The 18996-nt window shown below is 40.6% G+C and overlaps 1 protein-coding gene across 12 annotated transcripts in view; it reads right to left on the reverse strand.

Moving 5' to 3' along the window:
- The window catches only part of AHCYL2 (adenosylhomocysteinase like 2), a 210032-nt gene that overhangs the window by 53779 nt on the left and 137257 nt on the right, over nucleotides 1–18996 (reverse strand). For 3 of the 12 annotated variants that reach the window (XM_074379078.1, XM_039472815.2, XM_074379083.1), the window contains exon 2: nucleotides 1742–1850. In XM_074379078.1, coding sequence (XP_074235179.1) covers nucleotides 1742–1850 — 109 coding nt within the window. The other 9 variants (XM_074379077.1, XM_039472814.2, XM_074379081.1 and 6 more) reach the window with 8 other exon arrangements.

Below are 18996 nucleotides of genomic sequence, written 5' to 3' on the forward strand. Positions count from 1 at the left end.
ATATCGCTAAATAGATATATTAGGTTGACAATTTTTGACTTACAAAAAGGGTAATTTCATGTAGTTTAATCTAAAAGGTCCACATTTACCAGGATGATACCAGTCCATATCATTCACCAAAAAGCTATGCCAAGCCACTATGCGCTCACTTAGAAACCAAGGGCATCAATTCCTCTCTTCCAGGTAAATAGGTGTTTTTAAAATACCCTCCCTGCCTATGGGGGTTGGGTGGGAAGGCAGGCACTCATTTCCTCTGCACGAACACAGTTGGATATGTATATCTAGTGTGTAGGGGAGAGATTGAGCTGGAGTTAAAATTTGATATTATTATTATTCAGTATCAATCTAGATAACACGCACAAACCCACAGCTTAAAATTTACAATTCACATTTTCCACAATTATTATGGTTTCCAGAGTTACATTAACCAGTTCATGAATTTTCAACACTGCTTATTTCAGCAGAATAAGATTAAGATAGGTTTCCTAGCCAGGCATAGTGGCTCATGCCTGTAATCCCAGCACTTTGGTAGGCTGAGGAGAGAGAATCACTTGAGCCCAAAATAATTGTAAATTTAGGCAGGCATGGTGGTGGGTGCCTGTGGTCTCAGCTACTCAGGAGACTGAGGTGGGAGGATTGCTTGAGTCCAGGAGGTCAAGGCTGCAGTGAGCTGTGACCATGCCACTGCACTCCAGCTTGGGTGACAGAGTGAGACCATGTCTCAAATTTTGTACTACCCCTCAAAAAAGGTAGTACAAGATTCTGTACCTTTAGATAAAAATCCATAGGAAGTGATGTCATATGCTTTATATCATTCACTGTTATTGCCGGAGGTGGGGGTGGGGGGGAAGTAAAAAGAGAAATGTAAAAAGTCTATAATCTACCCAGCCTAAAAGCTACAGTTTCCCAAACAACTGTTCTTCAGCTTTATATAACAAATATTACTTTCCTATTTGTACAAGGAACAAATAAAATTTCAGGTCATGACAAAAATTTTCTACTGAATATTACTATTTATAATGTGAAGAGGTAACTAGGGCAAATACTCAGCTCCCTACCACATCCCAACACAAGAACAAAATAAACTAACTCCACATTAAATCAGATTCATATTAGGCAGCGTTTAGCACAAATGGCTGATGCCTTCAAGGGGTCCTACGTAATAACAGCTCAACTGGCATTCAATGATAACTCAGTCCCAAGGCACATGTATTTGAATTAATGCTAATGCAACAGATGGAAGGAGTAACAACAAGTCCAATGTCACAGCTTAGGAGAGAAGGCAAAGGGCTCACTTGCTTGAACTAGCTACAGTGTCTTCATTATTTCTTGGGGCAATTGAGGTTTTCCTGTTAATTTGCAAGTATCAGATGGAGAGATGAAGAACTTCCTTTTTATTTTCAAAGGATGAAAAAAAAAAACCCCCACGAATATGTACACATACTGTTTAGGAAAGGTCATCAGTGAACTACATATTCCCACCCTTCTGAGTAGATTAAAGAATTCAATTTCCTTAATCACTCTCCTGCTTCTATTGGAAGAGGAGGCCTCTATTAAGTTCCACTCTGAATTTCCAAGAGATATGCAAAGCTTCCACCCAGAATTTTAATCTAAATTTTGACTCAAAGTATTTATTCAAAGCACAGTCTTGCTCTTGCTTAATTAGCCTTGGATAGACCGGTCCCATTGAGTTGGTACTTATTAGCCTCAACAGCTGGTTCCACAGCAGCTCAGTACTCACCCGAGCTGTAGCTGTCAGTAGATGACTGAGAAATGGAACGAGACAGAGAGCGACGTCCAATTTTGGTGGGACGTTTGTTGAATTCTTGCTTCTGGTCAGCAAACTGGATCTGCTAAGAAAAAGAAAGCCAGTTATATGAAGAAAAAGCACCTCAATTTTTATTTTATTTTATTTTACTTTTTTACACCTCCATTTTGACACAGCAATTCAAGGCTTGGTATTACAGGCTCTCACCTTTCCCAACAGTTGATCTTATTGTATTAATCCATATTCGGAATGTTAAGACTCTTTGAAGAGAGGAATATTTTTTCACTCTTTTTTTTTTTTTTAAATAGAGATGGGGTCTTTCTATGGTGCTCCACCTTTAACTCCTGGATTCAAGCGATCCTCTCACATCAGCCTCTCACACAGCTGGGACTACTGTGTCTGGCGATATCTCATTCTTTACCTACTATGTCTCTAATCAAATTTAAATCTTTGATACACTCCTTTTTTTGTTTTGTTTCTGAGACAGAGTCTCTGTCACCCAGGCTGGAGTGCAGTGGCACAATCCCGGCTCACCATAACCTTTACCTTCCGGGTTCAATCAATTGTTCTGCCTCAGCAATCTCAGCTCACTGCAACCTCCACCTTCTGTGTTCAAACGATTCTCATGCCTCAGCACCTCGAGTTGCTGCGATTACAGGTGCACACCACTATGCCCTGCTCATTTTTGTATTTTTAGTAGAGATGGGGTTTCACCATGTTGGCCAGGCTGGTCTCGAACTCCTGACCTCGAGTGATCCACACATCTCAGCCTCCCAAAGTGCTGGGATTACAGGCATGGGCCACTGTGCCTGGCTTACTCTTTGACTATATGCTTTTTGCAATAAAATTATGATACCCCTCTCCCCCCAAATAGAGAATGGGACATTGTGGTTAAAATAAATTTTTAGAAAGTTGAGTCATATTCAGAAATATTTTCTACAGTTTCACTGAAAAGTAAAGCTGGAAAAAATCTTTGAGACTGTCATATTTGTAACCTCTGTATATCTAGATGAGAAAATTGCAAGGTACAGAAAGGCAAAATGACTTGCATTCAGGTTTCAAGAATCTCAGGAAATGGTTATGATTTAATAATTTTTAAAAAGGCTCTTCATTAAGAATGAACATTCTGGAACTGCATTCAAATTCTGGCTATGCCACTCATTAGCTGTGTGATGTTGCTCAAGATGCTTTAGTGAGTCTCATTTTTCCATAAATACAACAGAGATAAAACTACTTAGATCTCATAGGTTTTAGAGAGGGTTCAATGAGACAATGCATGTAAACTGAAACATAGCAGGAAATTCAACAAATCCACTCCCTACCCAACCCCTACCGTTCAATGCTCTTATAACTCTTGCAGGTAGCCACTCTAATTTGTTAAAGCTTTTCTAAAATATATTAGATAGCTTTCCAGTACTAGTAAGTAAATACCAGTTTTTTGATATTTTATACTATAAAATACCTAAAAGCAGTAAGATTCATCATTATAATAGATGTAGAAGCAGCAGATTAATTGACTGAGTATGTATAAACCTCAGATCTTACTCTGGAGGTTGCATTTTGAATGAAATCTGATAATGATTTTCTTACAATTTTATCTTTCTCCTATTGTTGGAGGTTCCAGCTGATACTTCATAATACTTTACAAATCAAAGGTCATTTGTAAGCTACACTTGTTTGGGGAAAAAAAGCTCATATAATTTATTCAACTAATAACTTTTCTTTTTCTCTGTTTGCATAATTGCCTATTCTGGATCCGAGGTGGCACAGAGGAAGGTCTAATGAAAAAGATCAAAGACCTGACAAGTGACTCTACCTTTAATGATAAAAAGATGGTTCCTTGATGGGCAGAACATACAGTACACCCAAATGAAAGCAGGAACTGATGGCTCCACTTCCTGCAGTTAGAGGTAACTAATGAGTCACTTGAGTACTGCAACAAGGGGACCACTGCCAAATGGAATTAGCTTCACATTGCCTTTTACGGGAATTCATAGCATGCTCATAGCTACAACAAATAAAGCCTGCAAAGTGCTTTAGAGCTTGCAAACTTTTTTCAGCAATAGGAAAACTCATCAGATTAGAAGCTCTTCTCGAACTGAAGAAAATGACAGGCCGGGCGCGGTGGCTCAAGCCTGTAATCCCAGCACTTTGGGAGGCCGAGACGGGTGGATCACAAGGTCGAGAGATCGAGACCATCCTGGTCAACATGGTGAAACCCATCTCTACTAAAAATACAAAAAATTAGCTGGGCATGGTGGCGCGTGCCTGTAATCCCAGCTACTCAGGAGGCTGAGGCAAGAGAATTGCTTGAACCCAGGAGGCGGAGGTTGCGGTGAGCCAAGATCGTGCCATTGCACTCCAGCCTGGGTAACGAGTGAAATTCCGTCTCAAAAAAAAAAAGAAAAGAAAAGAAAAGAAAAAGAAAATAACACAGATGATTATTTTCCTCAACTAGCAATTTATTCCAAAAAAAATAAAGTTCCCTTTCTATGTACTCCCATAAGACGTACATGAACTTTCATGTATTGCATTTCTCCTAGCACAGCACTTATCACAGTGAATGTAACTATCTGTCTACCTACCTGTATTTTCTATAAACTATAGGCTCCATGAAGGGAGAAGCTGTGATTCTTATTCACCCTTATATCCTCAGGCACAAATCCTAGGCACTCAATCAAGTGCTAAATCAAGATATCGGAAGTAGCCTATTCTATCTTTACTGTCTATACTTGGTTGAATATTCAGTAAACATGGTAAACATAAACCAAGTCAAAAGTTAAAATAATTTTTAAGGGCAAAAAGAGCTAGACAGAAGAAGAGGGAGGGTGGAAAGCTGGGGAGGCAGACAGTAGTCAGGCTGCAAACTGTGGCTTTCATTTCACCAACCTTGTTCAAAACAGTCATACAGTCATATGTCTTTATTCTTTTTTAGAAGCCCATCTAGGAAAAGGAATAATAATGGCACTTTTCAAAGGCCACACTGAGTCACTAACTTTTCCAGTGTCCCCTTTAAAGAAAAATAAACTCTGTTTCAGATGTTCAACATGACCCCAACACAACCACACCTGTGTACATGCCCGTCTGAGTGCATATGCACACACACCATGTACACACACCACTAGATGGGGCCAGTCACTCTTATTCTCTAGATTTGTAGGATCAGAGTGAATAAACCATATAGCTATCTAGCTGCACTATCACCTCAAACCAGTTTCTCTGAGCTGAGCTGTCTTCTCCATAGTGTTTTCTATTTACAGTAATCCCTCCTTCCCAGGACAAGCTCATGCTGTCTTTTGGTACCAAAGAGGACTAAGCTGTGCAAGGCTCTCTCCATTTAGAGCACAGGGTTCTAAAACCTTGCTTACTGGTTAGACACTGAATTCAAGTTCCTTTAAGACAGAAAAATATTAGAGCAAGACTAACCACTTAAATATGAGTTACACAATTTTCCCAAGAAACAAGTATCTTTCTCCGACAATCAGAACATGAGTCAAGTGGCTGCCTGGTGCCTGCCTCCCCTCAATATTTAAATGCCATTATATCCTTCACTCAACAGTCCATTTCGTAATGGATTGGTTTTGTAATCTACCCACCCCAGTTGTGGTATCTTAGTAGATTCTACCCCTAACTTTCCTACCTTGTCTGGAACCAGAGTCTTTTAAGGTAATCCTTCTTTTCCATTTGAGAGAGAACTGCCTAATTCCAACAGGCATTAAGGCAAGGGAGGAAGAGACTGTTAAAAGAGGTGTAGCTCATCTTATGCCAGAGGGAGGGCTGAAAGCAGGAAAGGGGGGAAAAAGAGTATAAGCAGCTGGCCTTTTACAATAACAGCTATAGCAGCAGCAAGACTGGTAAATAAGAGCTTAGCCTCACCTGGGCTTTAATCCCAGAGTTGCCATTAACAATGTATTTCTTCTTGCTGCCCAGCATAGTGACATAACCAGCCCCACTGCCACCTCTGTGGTCCAGGGACCCTTGTGATCAGGCCTTTAAACTTTCCTCATCAGCAATTCTGTTGGCTCTGGTTCCGGCCAGCTTTTTGGGCTGGGGGGTGGGGGACTACTCTTCCTTGGAATCCCTGAAGCAGCTCCAACAACCCCTTCAGCAGTCCAGCCACAATTTAATAAGGCATTTCTGGTAGTGGCTCATCAGCCATTCCTAATTCTGGTGGCTGTTTTGCTTTTATTTATTTTTTTCCTAAACACCTAATTACAGGGATCCTCTGACCTCTAAACCTTAGCAAGTCCCTTGACAAGGCCCAACTTGCATGCGCATAACAATAGCTTATTTATATAACCACTGCACTTTTTTGCTTGCTATAATTAACTTGCTAATTAGGTTCCTTTTTAACCTTACCTCCTCCTTTTCCACGTCAGATGATTTTAGTTAACCTAGTCTCATTAGAAAAAAATTAACTACAGAGCCACTGAAACAATGAGAGACTTTATTAAGAGTAAGGAAAAAAAAAATTAATGGTGCCAAGTACTCAGGCAGTCCCTACCCTACACTCTGTGTCCTTGGATTAGTCAGACTGGGGACACTGATTTCAGCCCTGTCACCAAGGGAATCAGTTTTCTCAGTTCACTGCCTTCTTCTGAATTGTGCATCTTTTACACAGGTTTTGACATTTGGTTTCTAGTCCCAGCTCAAGATTGTTGCTGATTTGGCATAGGGTGACCCAGTTTACTTTCTCTACAAAATGTGTGCTCAAGGAAGGTATGACTACAAAGGGAAGTTTCTTATCTCCTCAGAGTCCCCAGAATCAAAACCTTATTACATACCAAATATTCAAGCAAAAGGGCAAAGAATCACATTATTTATTTGCTGATTTCTGAAAGAGAGAGTGAAGAAGAAAGCTACACTTAACTGTCTGCTACAGAGATTGGGGGGAAAGTGATGTGAATTCTTCCTTAAAAGACTGCTTGTTGAGCACAGGAAGGGACATAAAATGGTAGATTCTTCCTTTTTATTTTTATTTTTTTTTGAGACAGAGTTTTGCTCTTTTTGCCCAGGCTGGAGTACAATGGTGTGATCTCAGCTTACTACAACCTCTGCCTACTGGGTTCAACTGATTCTCCTATCTCAGTTTCTCAAGTAGCTGGGATTACAGATATGTGCCACCACGCCCAGCTAATTTTTTGTATTTTTAGTACAGATGTGGTTTTACCATGTTGGTCAGGCTGGTCTCAAACTCCAGATCTCAGGTGATCCACCCACCTCGGCCTCCCAAAGTGCTGGGATTACAGGTGTGAGCCACCACACCTGGCCGGCAGATTCTTTTTTTAAGGATAATCTTTATTTAGAGAGAAAAGGTCATACTGCATACTGTTACTGACTTCTCTGGACGAGAAAAGTTTGGTAAGTGCCTGTATTCACAGTTCTGTGTATGTTACTTCTATTATTTGTACAAAAATCTTAGAAAGTACGCAGTATTATTCTCACTTGACAAAGCAGGAAAGAGTAACTCTGAGAGAACACATGATTTGTCCAAGGTCTCACAGCAAGTAAGCAATGGGACTGGAATTTAAGCTTGTGTTTATGCCAGAGCCAAAGCTCTTATCTACTATACCATACCTTATGATATTAATCAGAAGACCAAAGAACTCCCCTGGCCCTAATCCTATACGTACTAGCCCCAAATCATTTCTTTTACCTTTAAATTTGCTTAACTTAAAATTATTCTTTAAATTCATTTTCACATTAGGTTACATCTTAGAAATGACATCATCTGGATAATCTTGGGGCCTGATCAAGTCACAGTTCAAAAACACCTAATTATATAAGAATTAGAACTCAGTTCTTTAAGTGGCAACTTTGCCCAATGCCACTACCAGAAATGGAAACAGAAATTAATTTAACTCAAACATGGATGTTCACCATCACCCACAGCAATTCTGATCTCTTACTCATCATTTCGCAAAATGAGACAGATCACTTGCTTGCTTGATGAATCTCGAAACTTCTGCTTCTTCTAACAAGAATGTCTACCCTGGTATACATGTACTAAGCTGGTTCCCATTTTCCTCACTCAGGTCAAAAGGAATTCCTTGGTCCAATGACTTAAGTCAGATAACCTGAGCCAGAAGGACTGGCATAGCTACACCAAATATAACCAGAAGACATTTTAAGATAGTGACAGGAAAAGCCTTACCACTTAATAACTTTTTATCGATTACAGTAATTCTCAAATTTTTGCTGCATCAAAATCACCTGGAGAGCTTATTAAAGCACATTGCTGGATTTTAGCCACCAGAGTTTTTGACTTATTAGGTCTGGAGGGGACCCAAGCTTTTCTATTTTGTAATTAATATATATTTTTTCAGCTTCCAACTTCCTGGTTGAAGATTTTGTGTTTTGAGTAAGTCTCAGGCTTTGAGTAAGTCAGCTGGGTGGCGCTGACGCTACTGGTCTGAAGACCACACTTTGAGAACCACTGCTCTAACACTTTCTCCAAGCATGAGTAAAGCAGCCTTGATTCTCTTGACTCTTCTAACCAACCATTCTATCCTATCCATGGCTATAACCATGGATGCACCTTCACAGGCAAAGTAAAGGTTATTTGAAAGGTCAGATAACACAATGAGGTGATTCTTTCTTTTCTTTTCTTTATTTTTTGTGAGACGGAGTTTCACTCTTGTCACCCAGGCTGGAGTGTAATGGTGTGATCTTGGCTCACTGCAACCTCCACCCCCAGGGTTCAAGTGATTCTCCTGCCTCAGCCTCCTGAGTAGCTGGGATTACAGGTGCACACCACCACACCTGGCTAATTGTTTTTTGCATTTTTTCAGTAGAGATGGGGTTTCACCATGTTGGTTAGGCAGGTCTCAAACTCCTGACCTCAGGTGATCTGCCTATCCTGGCCTCCCAAAGTGCTGGGACTACAGGCGTGAGCCACTGTGCCTGGCCGAGGTGATCCTTTCTTTACCCCCAACACAGTATCTAAAGAAAACTGGGTCTAATTCTGATTTCCATAACTTAAGGCTCTTAAGAAGAGACAGGTAATACATTAAGAAAAACAGGAGTCATGGAGAGGATAGAAGATCTGTTTATCCTAAAGAGGATCAGGCCAAGAGAAACCAATTAATTCCTTTTCAAGTACATAAAGTAATACTATAAATGATGTATCTGTACTTCTACTTCTTAAGGTCTGTTATCATTTCTAAAATGGGAATAATCATATCTACTTTGCCTGTCTAAAATGTATGCTGAGATAATAAGATAATGTGAGTGGGTTTTGAAAACTACATATTGATATACAAGCCTAAAATATTAATATTTCTATTCTTTCAGATTAAATGTTTTTAACCTAGATTCCATGGATGTCTAGAACCCCCTAAAACAGTATGCAAAATTTTGTGTTTGTATTTTCCTGGGGAGAGAGCCCATAGTTTTCATCAGTTTTCCAAATGGTTTTCTGTTTTAAGTGCCAATCCTGACCTAGAGTTATAGTCAAGCTACCTCTACCACCATTTATCAGATACTTTGAAGGATTTGTCTCTACTTCCAAATAGATATGGTTCAGATATTCCTCAAAACACCTCTCTCTTCCAAGCCAAATGAGCAGCTTGAACTAACCTTTTACCTATGAAAAGGATTACTTCTAGCCAAAAGAATACTGGGCATCAAGCTGTCCGGGTACTCAAGAAAGTCAATCCACCAGATTTTCTATGGAAAAGTACCAAGCACTACAGAGAGCTGGAGTGGGAGGAGGAGGAGGAGGGGGAAATATTAAAATGTAGAATCACAGAAAAAGTTATTGCTGATCTCCATGCATGTTATACAAGGTTACTTCCAGAAGGGACTAAAGAGCTCTCAGGGGAAATAGAACACATTAATAAAGACAATCTTTAAAAGGATGTGTTCCCCAACCTTTCAGCAATAAAACTGCCTGCACATGAAAACAGCTGAGGAGCAGAGGCTCCAGGAGAAGTTTTCCAGTGATTGATGGAACGTAACCTTGAATGTCTACCTTGTCAATTCTTGAGATTGGGGTTCTTCAGGCTTCATCCTGGCTTATTTCCCTGCTGGGAATCAAAGATGTGAGTACTGTCAGCTTTATATGTGGTATGAGTCCTATTCTCTGAGGGATATGCAAGTCCCTTTTTGTTAGTGATTTTTAACAGAAAGGGAGATGTTGTAATATACCTGCTCTGCTAAATTTTTCTCCTGAAAGAATATTTGAGACTTCTCATATTTCCTTTGGTGGCAGGGATAGTTTCAGTGAAAATTTCATTACACTAATATGTAAATGGGAACATGAGTCAGATACTTGTTAAAACTTTAACTTCAAATTTTGGCCCAATATAGGAGTTGGAGCAAGGATTTTTTCTTGGGGATTAAAAGGCACTTTAACTTTTCTGAAGTAAGATCTGGAAAGCTATAGGCAATACACTAGAGGGTGCTCAGAGGTTAGCTTTCTTGGCTAAGTGGTTATCAGCAGCAGCTAACGAAGTACTTTCAGACCAAGTCAGAAGTCAATGACTTACGTGGTATCTAAAAGAAAGCCTCAAAAGTCTTTGGGAAGGAAAAGCTAGCAAATGAGACAATCGTGTTATTGAAGACTAGCCCCTCCCTATTCCTTCTTATTGCTGTTCATAAAACCACTGAGCAAATGTATTTTCCTGCTATTTAAGAGAGAATGGCCAAGAAATTTCTAAATGAGAGTAATATCTCATTAAAAACAGAGCAATGCAGAGCAAAGCTGTGCTTTTCTTTCTTTTTTTTTTTTTTAGACGGAGTCTTGCTTTATCGCCAGGCTAGAGCGCAGTGGTGCGATCTCAGCTCACTGCAACCTCCGCCTCCTGGGTTCAAGTGATTCTCCTGCCTCAATCTCCCAAGTAGCTGGGACTACAGGCATGTACCACCATGTCCAGCTCATTTTTGTATTTTTAGTAGAGACAGGGTTTCACCATGTTGGCCAGGATGGTCTCGATCTCTTGACCTCGTGATCCACCTACCTCGGCCTCCCAAAGTGCTGGGATTATAGGCGTGAGCCACCAGGCCCGGGCAGAGCTGTGCTTTTCTTAATTTTTTATTTTTTAGTTTTTTTTTACCAACCAAGAAGCAGCACTGAAGAGCTGTGCTTTACTAAAGAGTGTTTTCTAAAAGCTGGGAAGCCCTAGATCATATCCCTTTATGCAGTGGTCACACCAACTCCTTTAGGGCAGTTCTCCTGTTCACATAAGTAGAAAGAAGATCAATGGGTGAAAGTTCAGTAGGAGCTGCTACTGAACTTTGAGGGGATGTGCTAAGCATGTAAGATGCTGAGGACTATGACAGCAATAAGAATTACTGTAAAACTTGGATTGATTCTGAGTTGGCACACTAATGTTCAGTAGAGTTCTTCTGAAATATTCCTTTATAGGAATGCCAAAGTTCGATACCTTAATGTGGCCCTTCCCCTAAGAAAACCAAATCTCTTTTTCCCCCTTCTTGTTATTAGCGAGGAGCAAGAGATTTAAAAAAACTCAACCCAATCAGAATTATTAAATAAATCCTTCCATTAATTCTAAAACAATACATTACTTAGAATAAGCTTATAGATGGATAGTATTTCTTTCCAGCAAATGTTTTAAAATTGAACACAAGGCTGGGCATGCTGGCTTACATGTGTAACCCCAGCACTTTGGGAGGCCGAGGTGAGTGGATCACCTGATGTCCGAAGTTCGAGACCAGCCTGGCCAGCATGGTGAAACCCCGTCCCCACCAAAAATACAAAAATTACCCAGTGTGGTGGTGCATATCTGTAATCCCAACTATTTGGGAGACTGAGGCAAGAGAATCATTTGAACCCAGGAGGCGGAGGTTGCAGTGAGCTGAGGTCATGCCACTGCACTCCAGCCTGGGCAACAGAGCCAGACTCCATCTCAAAATAAAAATTAGGAAAAAAAAAAAAAAAAAAAAAAAAAAAAACAAAACAAAACTGAACACAATGTTCTGAAACAACATTAAGAAGAACAGCAGCCGGGCGTGGTGGCTCAAGCCTGTAATCCCAGCACTTTGGGAGGCCGAGGCGGGTGGATCACGAGGTCGAGAGATCAAGACCATCCTGGTCAACATGGTGAAACCCCGACTCTACTAAAAATACAAAAATTAGCTGGGCATGGTGGTGCGTGCCTGTAATCCCAGCTACTCAGGAGGCTGAGGCAGGAGAATTGCCTGAACCCAGGAGGCGGAGGTTGCGGTGAGCCGAGATCGCGCCATTGCACTCCAGCCTGGGTAACAAGAGCGAAACTCCGTCTCAAAAAAAAAAAAAAAGAACAGCAATAACCTTCCCCAAAGTAATAAACAATAGTTGTAACAATGAGTTGAAATGTAAGCTCTTCAGCTGGGCCTTTGTTAGGCCTACTATATATTCTATCTCATTATCAATAGTTATTTCTTCAAGTCTGTAATTCTATAAACACTAAAAAGAACTTGAAATATGTTTTAAAGAGTCTAACTAGTATTCCATAGTGGGGAAACACAAACCCATAAACATAAACCTGTATAGGCTGTAAGAAATCAGGCTAAATCTAGAAGAAACCATTTAGAAACATAAGGATGGGTACTGTTTTTAAATTAAAAGTTGAAACTGGATCCAATATAACAGGTTTATATGCTAGTTCTTATCAACAGATAAGTCCTTATTATCACTATAGTAAAACTACTGACCAGACAAATACGGTATTCTGAAGAACTATACCAAGAGAGCGACAGTTCCTGCCTTACAGAAATATATATATAAATAGCTGGGGGAAAATAGGGATATGTTCTGACTGAAGGGAAAAATATGGGCCGGGAGGGGAGAAATGTTTGAAATCTTTTCAGACTTGAGAGAGCACCATTTCTGTAAGTTCTGTTTTTGTTTTTTCTCCTCATCGTTCTTTTTCTTTACCCCAAGAGAAACAAATAAAGCATCAGGTTGAAAACAGAAGGGCAAAACAGTCACAGGAAACAACCCATAGATCACACCAGCAGCAGGAGGAAAGCCCCCACCCACCAGAGACACCCAGGCAGCAAGCCCTGGCCAGGCAACTCTCACACCTTTCCCAGCTTCTCTGATAAATAAGAATCAGTGGCGATGTAGTACCTAGGAACTAATCAGAAATTAGAGTAATAACTGTTTTTCCAACCACAGGTCTTGGGAGGAGCTTCTTACAGGTGCTCCTTGTCACCTGTCAAAAATGGTTGCCTCTGGTTATCAAGAAACAGAAGGAGAAACAAAGTGACCAAAGAACTCACCATCCACTCAGGCATATGAAAAGCCAAGGTGCCCTCATTACCGTCCAACTGCTCCATAGTGCAAGCTTGGGTAAGATATGTCCTGAAGCAAAAGGGAAAGCTGGTTTGGAAATAGCGGGGGTATCTGTGTCCCCCAAAGCAGACCCAAACCTAGTGAGATTCAGAAGTTCACAGTGGCTAGCAGAAGCTGCATCCCTTTTCACAGCAGCCTCCGATTCAAATCAAAAGCATTAGTCAACTGCCTGACAATCCCTCACTGGCCGGCTTCAAAGTCTTCTGTTTCTGATTTCAATATCCGAGCTGATGCAAAGTGCGGCACCCAGGCACTGTGCTTCCCACAGGGCACTCACTGTTTAATACTACCCAAACACTCTACCCGCACCTCCCCAGCAGGGACTTTCTGCAGCAATAGTTGGACTTTCTTCTTTCCCTATGTGTGAGGCACTTGTGAATTCTCTCCCACCCTTCAGGACACGTCACTAGAGGTGCTGATACCAAGATCAATAAAGACTGAGGTCAGGAAGGCACTCCCATTTCTCAAGAGTTGCTTGATTTGGAACAGTAAACAGGCGTTTCCGTGAAATCAAGAGCTCCTACGGCTTTCAAGTTTAAACAGCTATGCAGAAGCTTCCCCATCTGCTCACACCAGGGGTCTGGCACCAAACTCTCGCGTATCTCGAGTTAGAGTCTTATTGCATGGGAGGTTCCGATGGAGCCTAGGGAGATCTTTTTCAAAATCAGAACTTCTTAGCTCTAAAAAAGTTCTGGGACGACAACACCCTCTGCTGGTTCCCTGTGTTACATACATAACGATCTCAGGGCTCTCAGCTACAGACAGGAAGGTGCTGATTGGAAAGCGGCTTCCCTGAGCCTAGTCAGGAGCCACAAAAGTGTAGGTTTAGAGGAGTGCCAGGGTTTCCAATCAAGACTAGTGCTGCCTCAAAGTCCCTAACCAATGCTAGATTTGACACACAGGACGGGTTTCAGGAAGACACAAGACGCAAGTGCAGTAGCCCTGTACACTGTCACCTTAAAGGACCTCTGAAGTTGTTTCTGCTTTATGTCTCCATGCCAACTCCCTTCATGCTGCACACTTCAGAAGTTTGGAAACAAGACATAAGCTAGCCTATCTCACCTGCTTCATTCACTTCTAGAGTATATTATCCAATAAGAGTTTGAAACCACAGGTTTCAGGCACAAAGCCTAACAAGATATGCCTGCTTTGGTTCCTTTAAGGACCAGGACTCTTTACTGTGTTAATTCCCATTGAAGAGGATAGTTCCTCTAGAGCTAATAGTGACCGTATTATAATTATGATTATAGGTTCTGTGAAAAGAAAGTATCTTGGGCCCCCAAAATCACTAAGCCAAAGCAAAAAGTCAAGCTGAAACTGCTTAGGGCAAACCTGCCTCAGATTCTATTGAATATCACCCCTCTGCTCACCAAGATAAATGTGTATCTGGTTGCCTCTTTTGGAGACGCAGAAACTCAAAAGAATGCAACCATTTGTCTCTTATCCATCTATGACCTAGAAAATCCTCCCTGCTTCCAGCTGTCCCATCTTTCTAGACTGAACCAGTGTTCATCAAACATACGTTGACTGATGTCTCATGTCCCCCTAAAATGTATAAAACCCAAACTGTGCTCTGACCACCTTGGGAACATGTCATCAGGACCTCCTGAGGCTGTGTCATGAGAGCATGTCCTCAACCTTGGCAAAATAAACTTTCTAAATTAACCGAGACCTGTCTCAGATTTGAGGGGTTCACAGTTCATTACCCTTAAAGGCTTCACTAGTTAAGAGAATGGTCCTTTGGATTTGGAATGGAGGGGAGAAAGGTAGTATCTATGAAAGAGGTACGGTAAGATGCCAGAGAGGTCAGAATTCAAATGAATGGCCAGAGGTTTGACTAGAGAGACAGGAAGATGAAAACAGAAAGGGACTGTTGAACCAGGTGCATTCAGAGGTATCAAGGGATCACAGGCAGGATGGAGAGCAGGTGAAATAAGAACAGCAGAGGCAGAAGTAAAGGAAGCTGTGGTCATAGAGGTGCTATGCAGTGAGGTGATTTGAGTGATGTCAGGACACAGGTTGATGAGACACAGGAAAGGTAAGGCCCACTGAAGTCAGGGTGTCAATTCTGACAAAGTCTTAGCTCCTAGCAACCTCTAGTTAATTGTCCTCTGGTTTTCCTTTTAACCCAGAGGACTTCTTAAATTGAGAAGTCACATCTGTTGCCTAAATTTCCAATGGTGTATTTCATCTGTGTTTTAAATGCAACATGTCTACAGTCAAAATTATTGCTCCATCTTTCCTTTCCCATTTCCCCTCCAAACAACACTTTGTTCTCCTCACTTTTCTATTTGTGTTTGTGATACCACTGTCCTTAGGCAATCACACATGAAACCTCAGGCACCTTTAATTTCCCCCTTTTCCGCAGTCCCCAGAACGATCAGTTGTGTATTATTTCTGCGCCCTCCTCCACCAAACTTTTCATCTATCCCTTTCTGTTCATTTTCACTGCCTCTTAAAAACCCTCTACAAATCCTTTCCCAGAAGACTATCTAGTTCACACACACACACACGCGCACACACACACACACACACATGCACACACATGCACTCTATTCTCCAGGTAGACTGTATTATCTGCTATTTCTTGAATGTAAAGATTGCCGTATTGCAACCATGAACACTGGTTTTGGAATCAGACAGTTAGGTTAGAATCCTGCCTCTGCCACTTATTTGACCTCTCCATATGACTCCAATTTCCAATTTGTATGGTGGAAATAATAACAGCCACTTACCTAACGGGACTGACACAAGGATTTTAAAAGGGTACATACTCTAAGTAGTTAATTAATGGTAGCTCTTAATTATGTTATTGTTATGATGTGTTCTTTCCCACTTCAATGGCTTTGCTCATGTCATTTTCTGAAATCAAAATGCATTCGTCTCTGCCTTCACTTCCATCATCTTCACTTTTTCAAATACTTAAAGGAATGATACTTCTACCATGAAACCTGACCTTAAAAAAGGAATCTCCCCTTCATCTAACATTGTTCTTTGGCTATATCACTATTCTCACCCTTCCTGAAATTATAGTTACTATGTACATGTGTTACCCCTTGTTAGTCGCCAGGCTCTTCAAGAGCTTAGCCTACTTTGATTTGCCTACAATGCTTGGCATATAGTAGGTGCTTAAGAAATTACCAAATTTAAAATTTCTGCATGCTGTACATATACTTTATGATATTTTGGAAGGAACTTGCATAATTAATGTATTCAGTATGTTTATGTCCATTTTATAGAATATGGAACATTGTTTTATATTTATAGGTGCTTAGTTATATTACTGACTACAGCTATGTGACTTATTTAATGAGAAGTCTTTAGTAGGGTTTTAATCCTTAATTACAACATTATCTCTGCAGGAATATATAATCCACTTTTCATTGCTTGATCTGTACCCATTGTAATCCATTTTGATCTGCATTATAATGAAGCTTTAAGGAACAATCAAGGCCAAAAGTCTATTTTATGGCTAGACAGAATCCCCACCCTTAGAATATCTCAATGATAAGAATATTACTAGATTATATTGATAGTGTAGACCAGTGTGGTAATAAAAAAGGTAAAAGAAGTGAGGCAAGGTGGCTCATGCCTATAATCTCAGCTACTTGGGAGGCTGAGGCAGGAGAATCGCTTGAACCTGGGAAACAGAGGTTGCAGTGAGTGGAGATTGCATCACTGCACTCCAGCCTGGGTGACAGAGCGAGACTCCATTTCAAAAATGAAAAAATTTAAAAAGTTAAAAAAAAAATTAAAAGGAGGTAAATGAAAAATTTTAAAAATAAATATTCTAACCTAACAGTGTCTTACTCTGTCACCCAGGCTTAAGTACAGTGATGTAACCATGGCTTGACCTTTCAGGCTCAAGTGATCCTACCACCTCAGCCTCCTGAGTAGCTGAGACTACAGGTGCACCACCATGCCTGGCAAATTTTTGATTTTTTTGTAGAGCTGAGGGTCTCACTATGTTGCCCACTGGTATTGAACTCCCAGGAATTCACCTCAAATGATCTTTCTGCCTTGGCCTCCCAAAGTGCTGGGATTACAGACATGAGCCACCAAGCCCAGCCTATATTCTCTATGGAATGATTAATTAAATAAATAGAAGATGATGACCTTCATGGTAGTGTTAAATCACAGAAGAAAATCACTGTTAGAAAAACCAATATTAAAAATAAAAGAATAGGCTGGGCATGGTAGCTCTTGCCTGTGATCCCAGAACTTTGGGAGGCCAAGACGATGGATTGCTTAAGGCCAGGAGTTCAAGACCAGCCTGGCCAACATGGCAAAACCCTGTCTCTACTAAAAATACAAAAATTAGCTGGACATGGTGGCGGGCACCTGTAATCCAAGCTACTCGGGAGGTTGAGGCAGGGAAAATTGCTTGAACCCGGGAGGCAGAGGTTGCAGTAAGCAAAGATTGTGCCACTATACTCCAGCCTGGGCAACACAGCAAGACTCCATCTCAAACAAACAAAAGTAAAATATATCACTATGGCAGGCTAAACTAAGTGTTGTTTTTAGTTATGACTTTTTTTTGTTTCCTTAATGTAGATTTTAACTAAAATAGACCATTTGAACACTGCAATCTCACTACATCTTTCTGCAGTGATTCTGAAATGAAAATAAAATAGTAGCTATTACATTTGAGAACTGAAGTCCTATTAAGTGTCAAGGACTGTGTAAGGCATAAGGTATAAGTACCAGTTATAGATTTGTTTTCAATATAATTTCATTTTATCATAATGTGCCTAAGAAGATATACCTATAGCCAGGGCAGGAGTGAGACCACTGCACAAGATTGTATTACCCTTAACATGTATGTGAGGAGTTAGTAACTTCCAAAAAAAGTTATGCAAACTGTATCGGCTCCTGCAGCTTTCTGTTGTACAAAAATTGACCAAGTATATCAACAGTTCAGCAGAATCTTAACTCCAAAAACAGCTCAAAATCCTCTGTGCCAGTTGTGTTCCCAGTAGTGGTGATTCTATAGTATCATCATCAATGAGGGCATGAAGGCATAGGGCCTTCCAGATGATCTGAATTCAGTGAGTATGTGCTTAGGGCCAAAGGGGAAGGGACACAAAGTTAGTCTTTTCAGGGTCCAAAGCTAAAAAACAACCAGGCAGTGAAGATGTTACTACAACGGCAGAACAGTTATAACAAAAGTTGATGAATCTGGAACCTAGAGATAAGGCAAAGTGCAAGGAACACAAGAATGTGACCCTGTCTTCTTTTCCTGGCTTTGTTTTATCGGACTTTGGTTACTCCCTTCTCCAATCTCTTTATCATAAAATGAGAGGGAGGTAAGGAAGAGTGAACTGTGGAAGGTTAGAACTGGTTCCTTCCAGTTCTGACACTGAGTATTTCTAACCCACTTGGTTTCTCTAAGACCATAAAAAAAAAAAAAAAAAGCCAGTAACTATTCCTTAGTCACCTGAGTTTCAGCTTATTATGGAGGCTAATGTTCCTAACCACTTGAGTTCAAAGTTCAATGTGGTCAATTATGAGACTGGCTGGAATGCTTGACCTTAAATCTCCCTTACTCCTTCAAACTCCAAATGCCAGCGCTACCACAGACACGGGCATTGCTAAGTCCTTCTCCCTATCTCACAACCTATATGATGTTAGGTATCTTCTTAACTCTCAGTTCCTTAGTCATCTAAAATTCATATCCCACAGGTATTTTATGGACTCAACATGGAGGCATCATCATTACTGGTAAAGGCTTTTAAAGTTGGATAGACTTGGGTTTGAAAGCTAGCTTCCTCACTTACTAGCTGTGTATCCTCAGGCTACACAACCTTTTTGAACCTCTGTTTCTTTGTAAATCAGGATAATATCATCTTCTACACATTGTTTTTCTAAAGACTAAATAACTGATACATATAAAACACTAAGCAGCTGGAAGCTATTTTGTCCAAAACTA

Source organism: Saimiri boliviensis, chromosome 10 (genome assembly GCF_048565385.1).
Source record: "Saimiri boliviensis isolate mSaiBol1 chromosome 10, mSaiBol1.pri, whole genome shotgun sequence".
NCBI lineage: Eukaryota > Metazoa > Chordata > Mammalia > Primates > Cebidae > Saimiri > Saimiri boliviensis.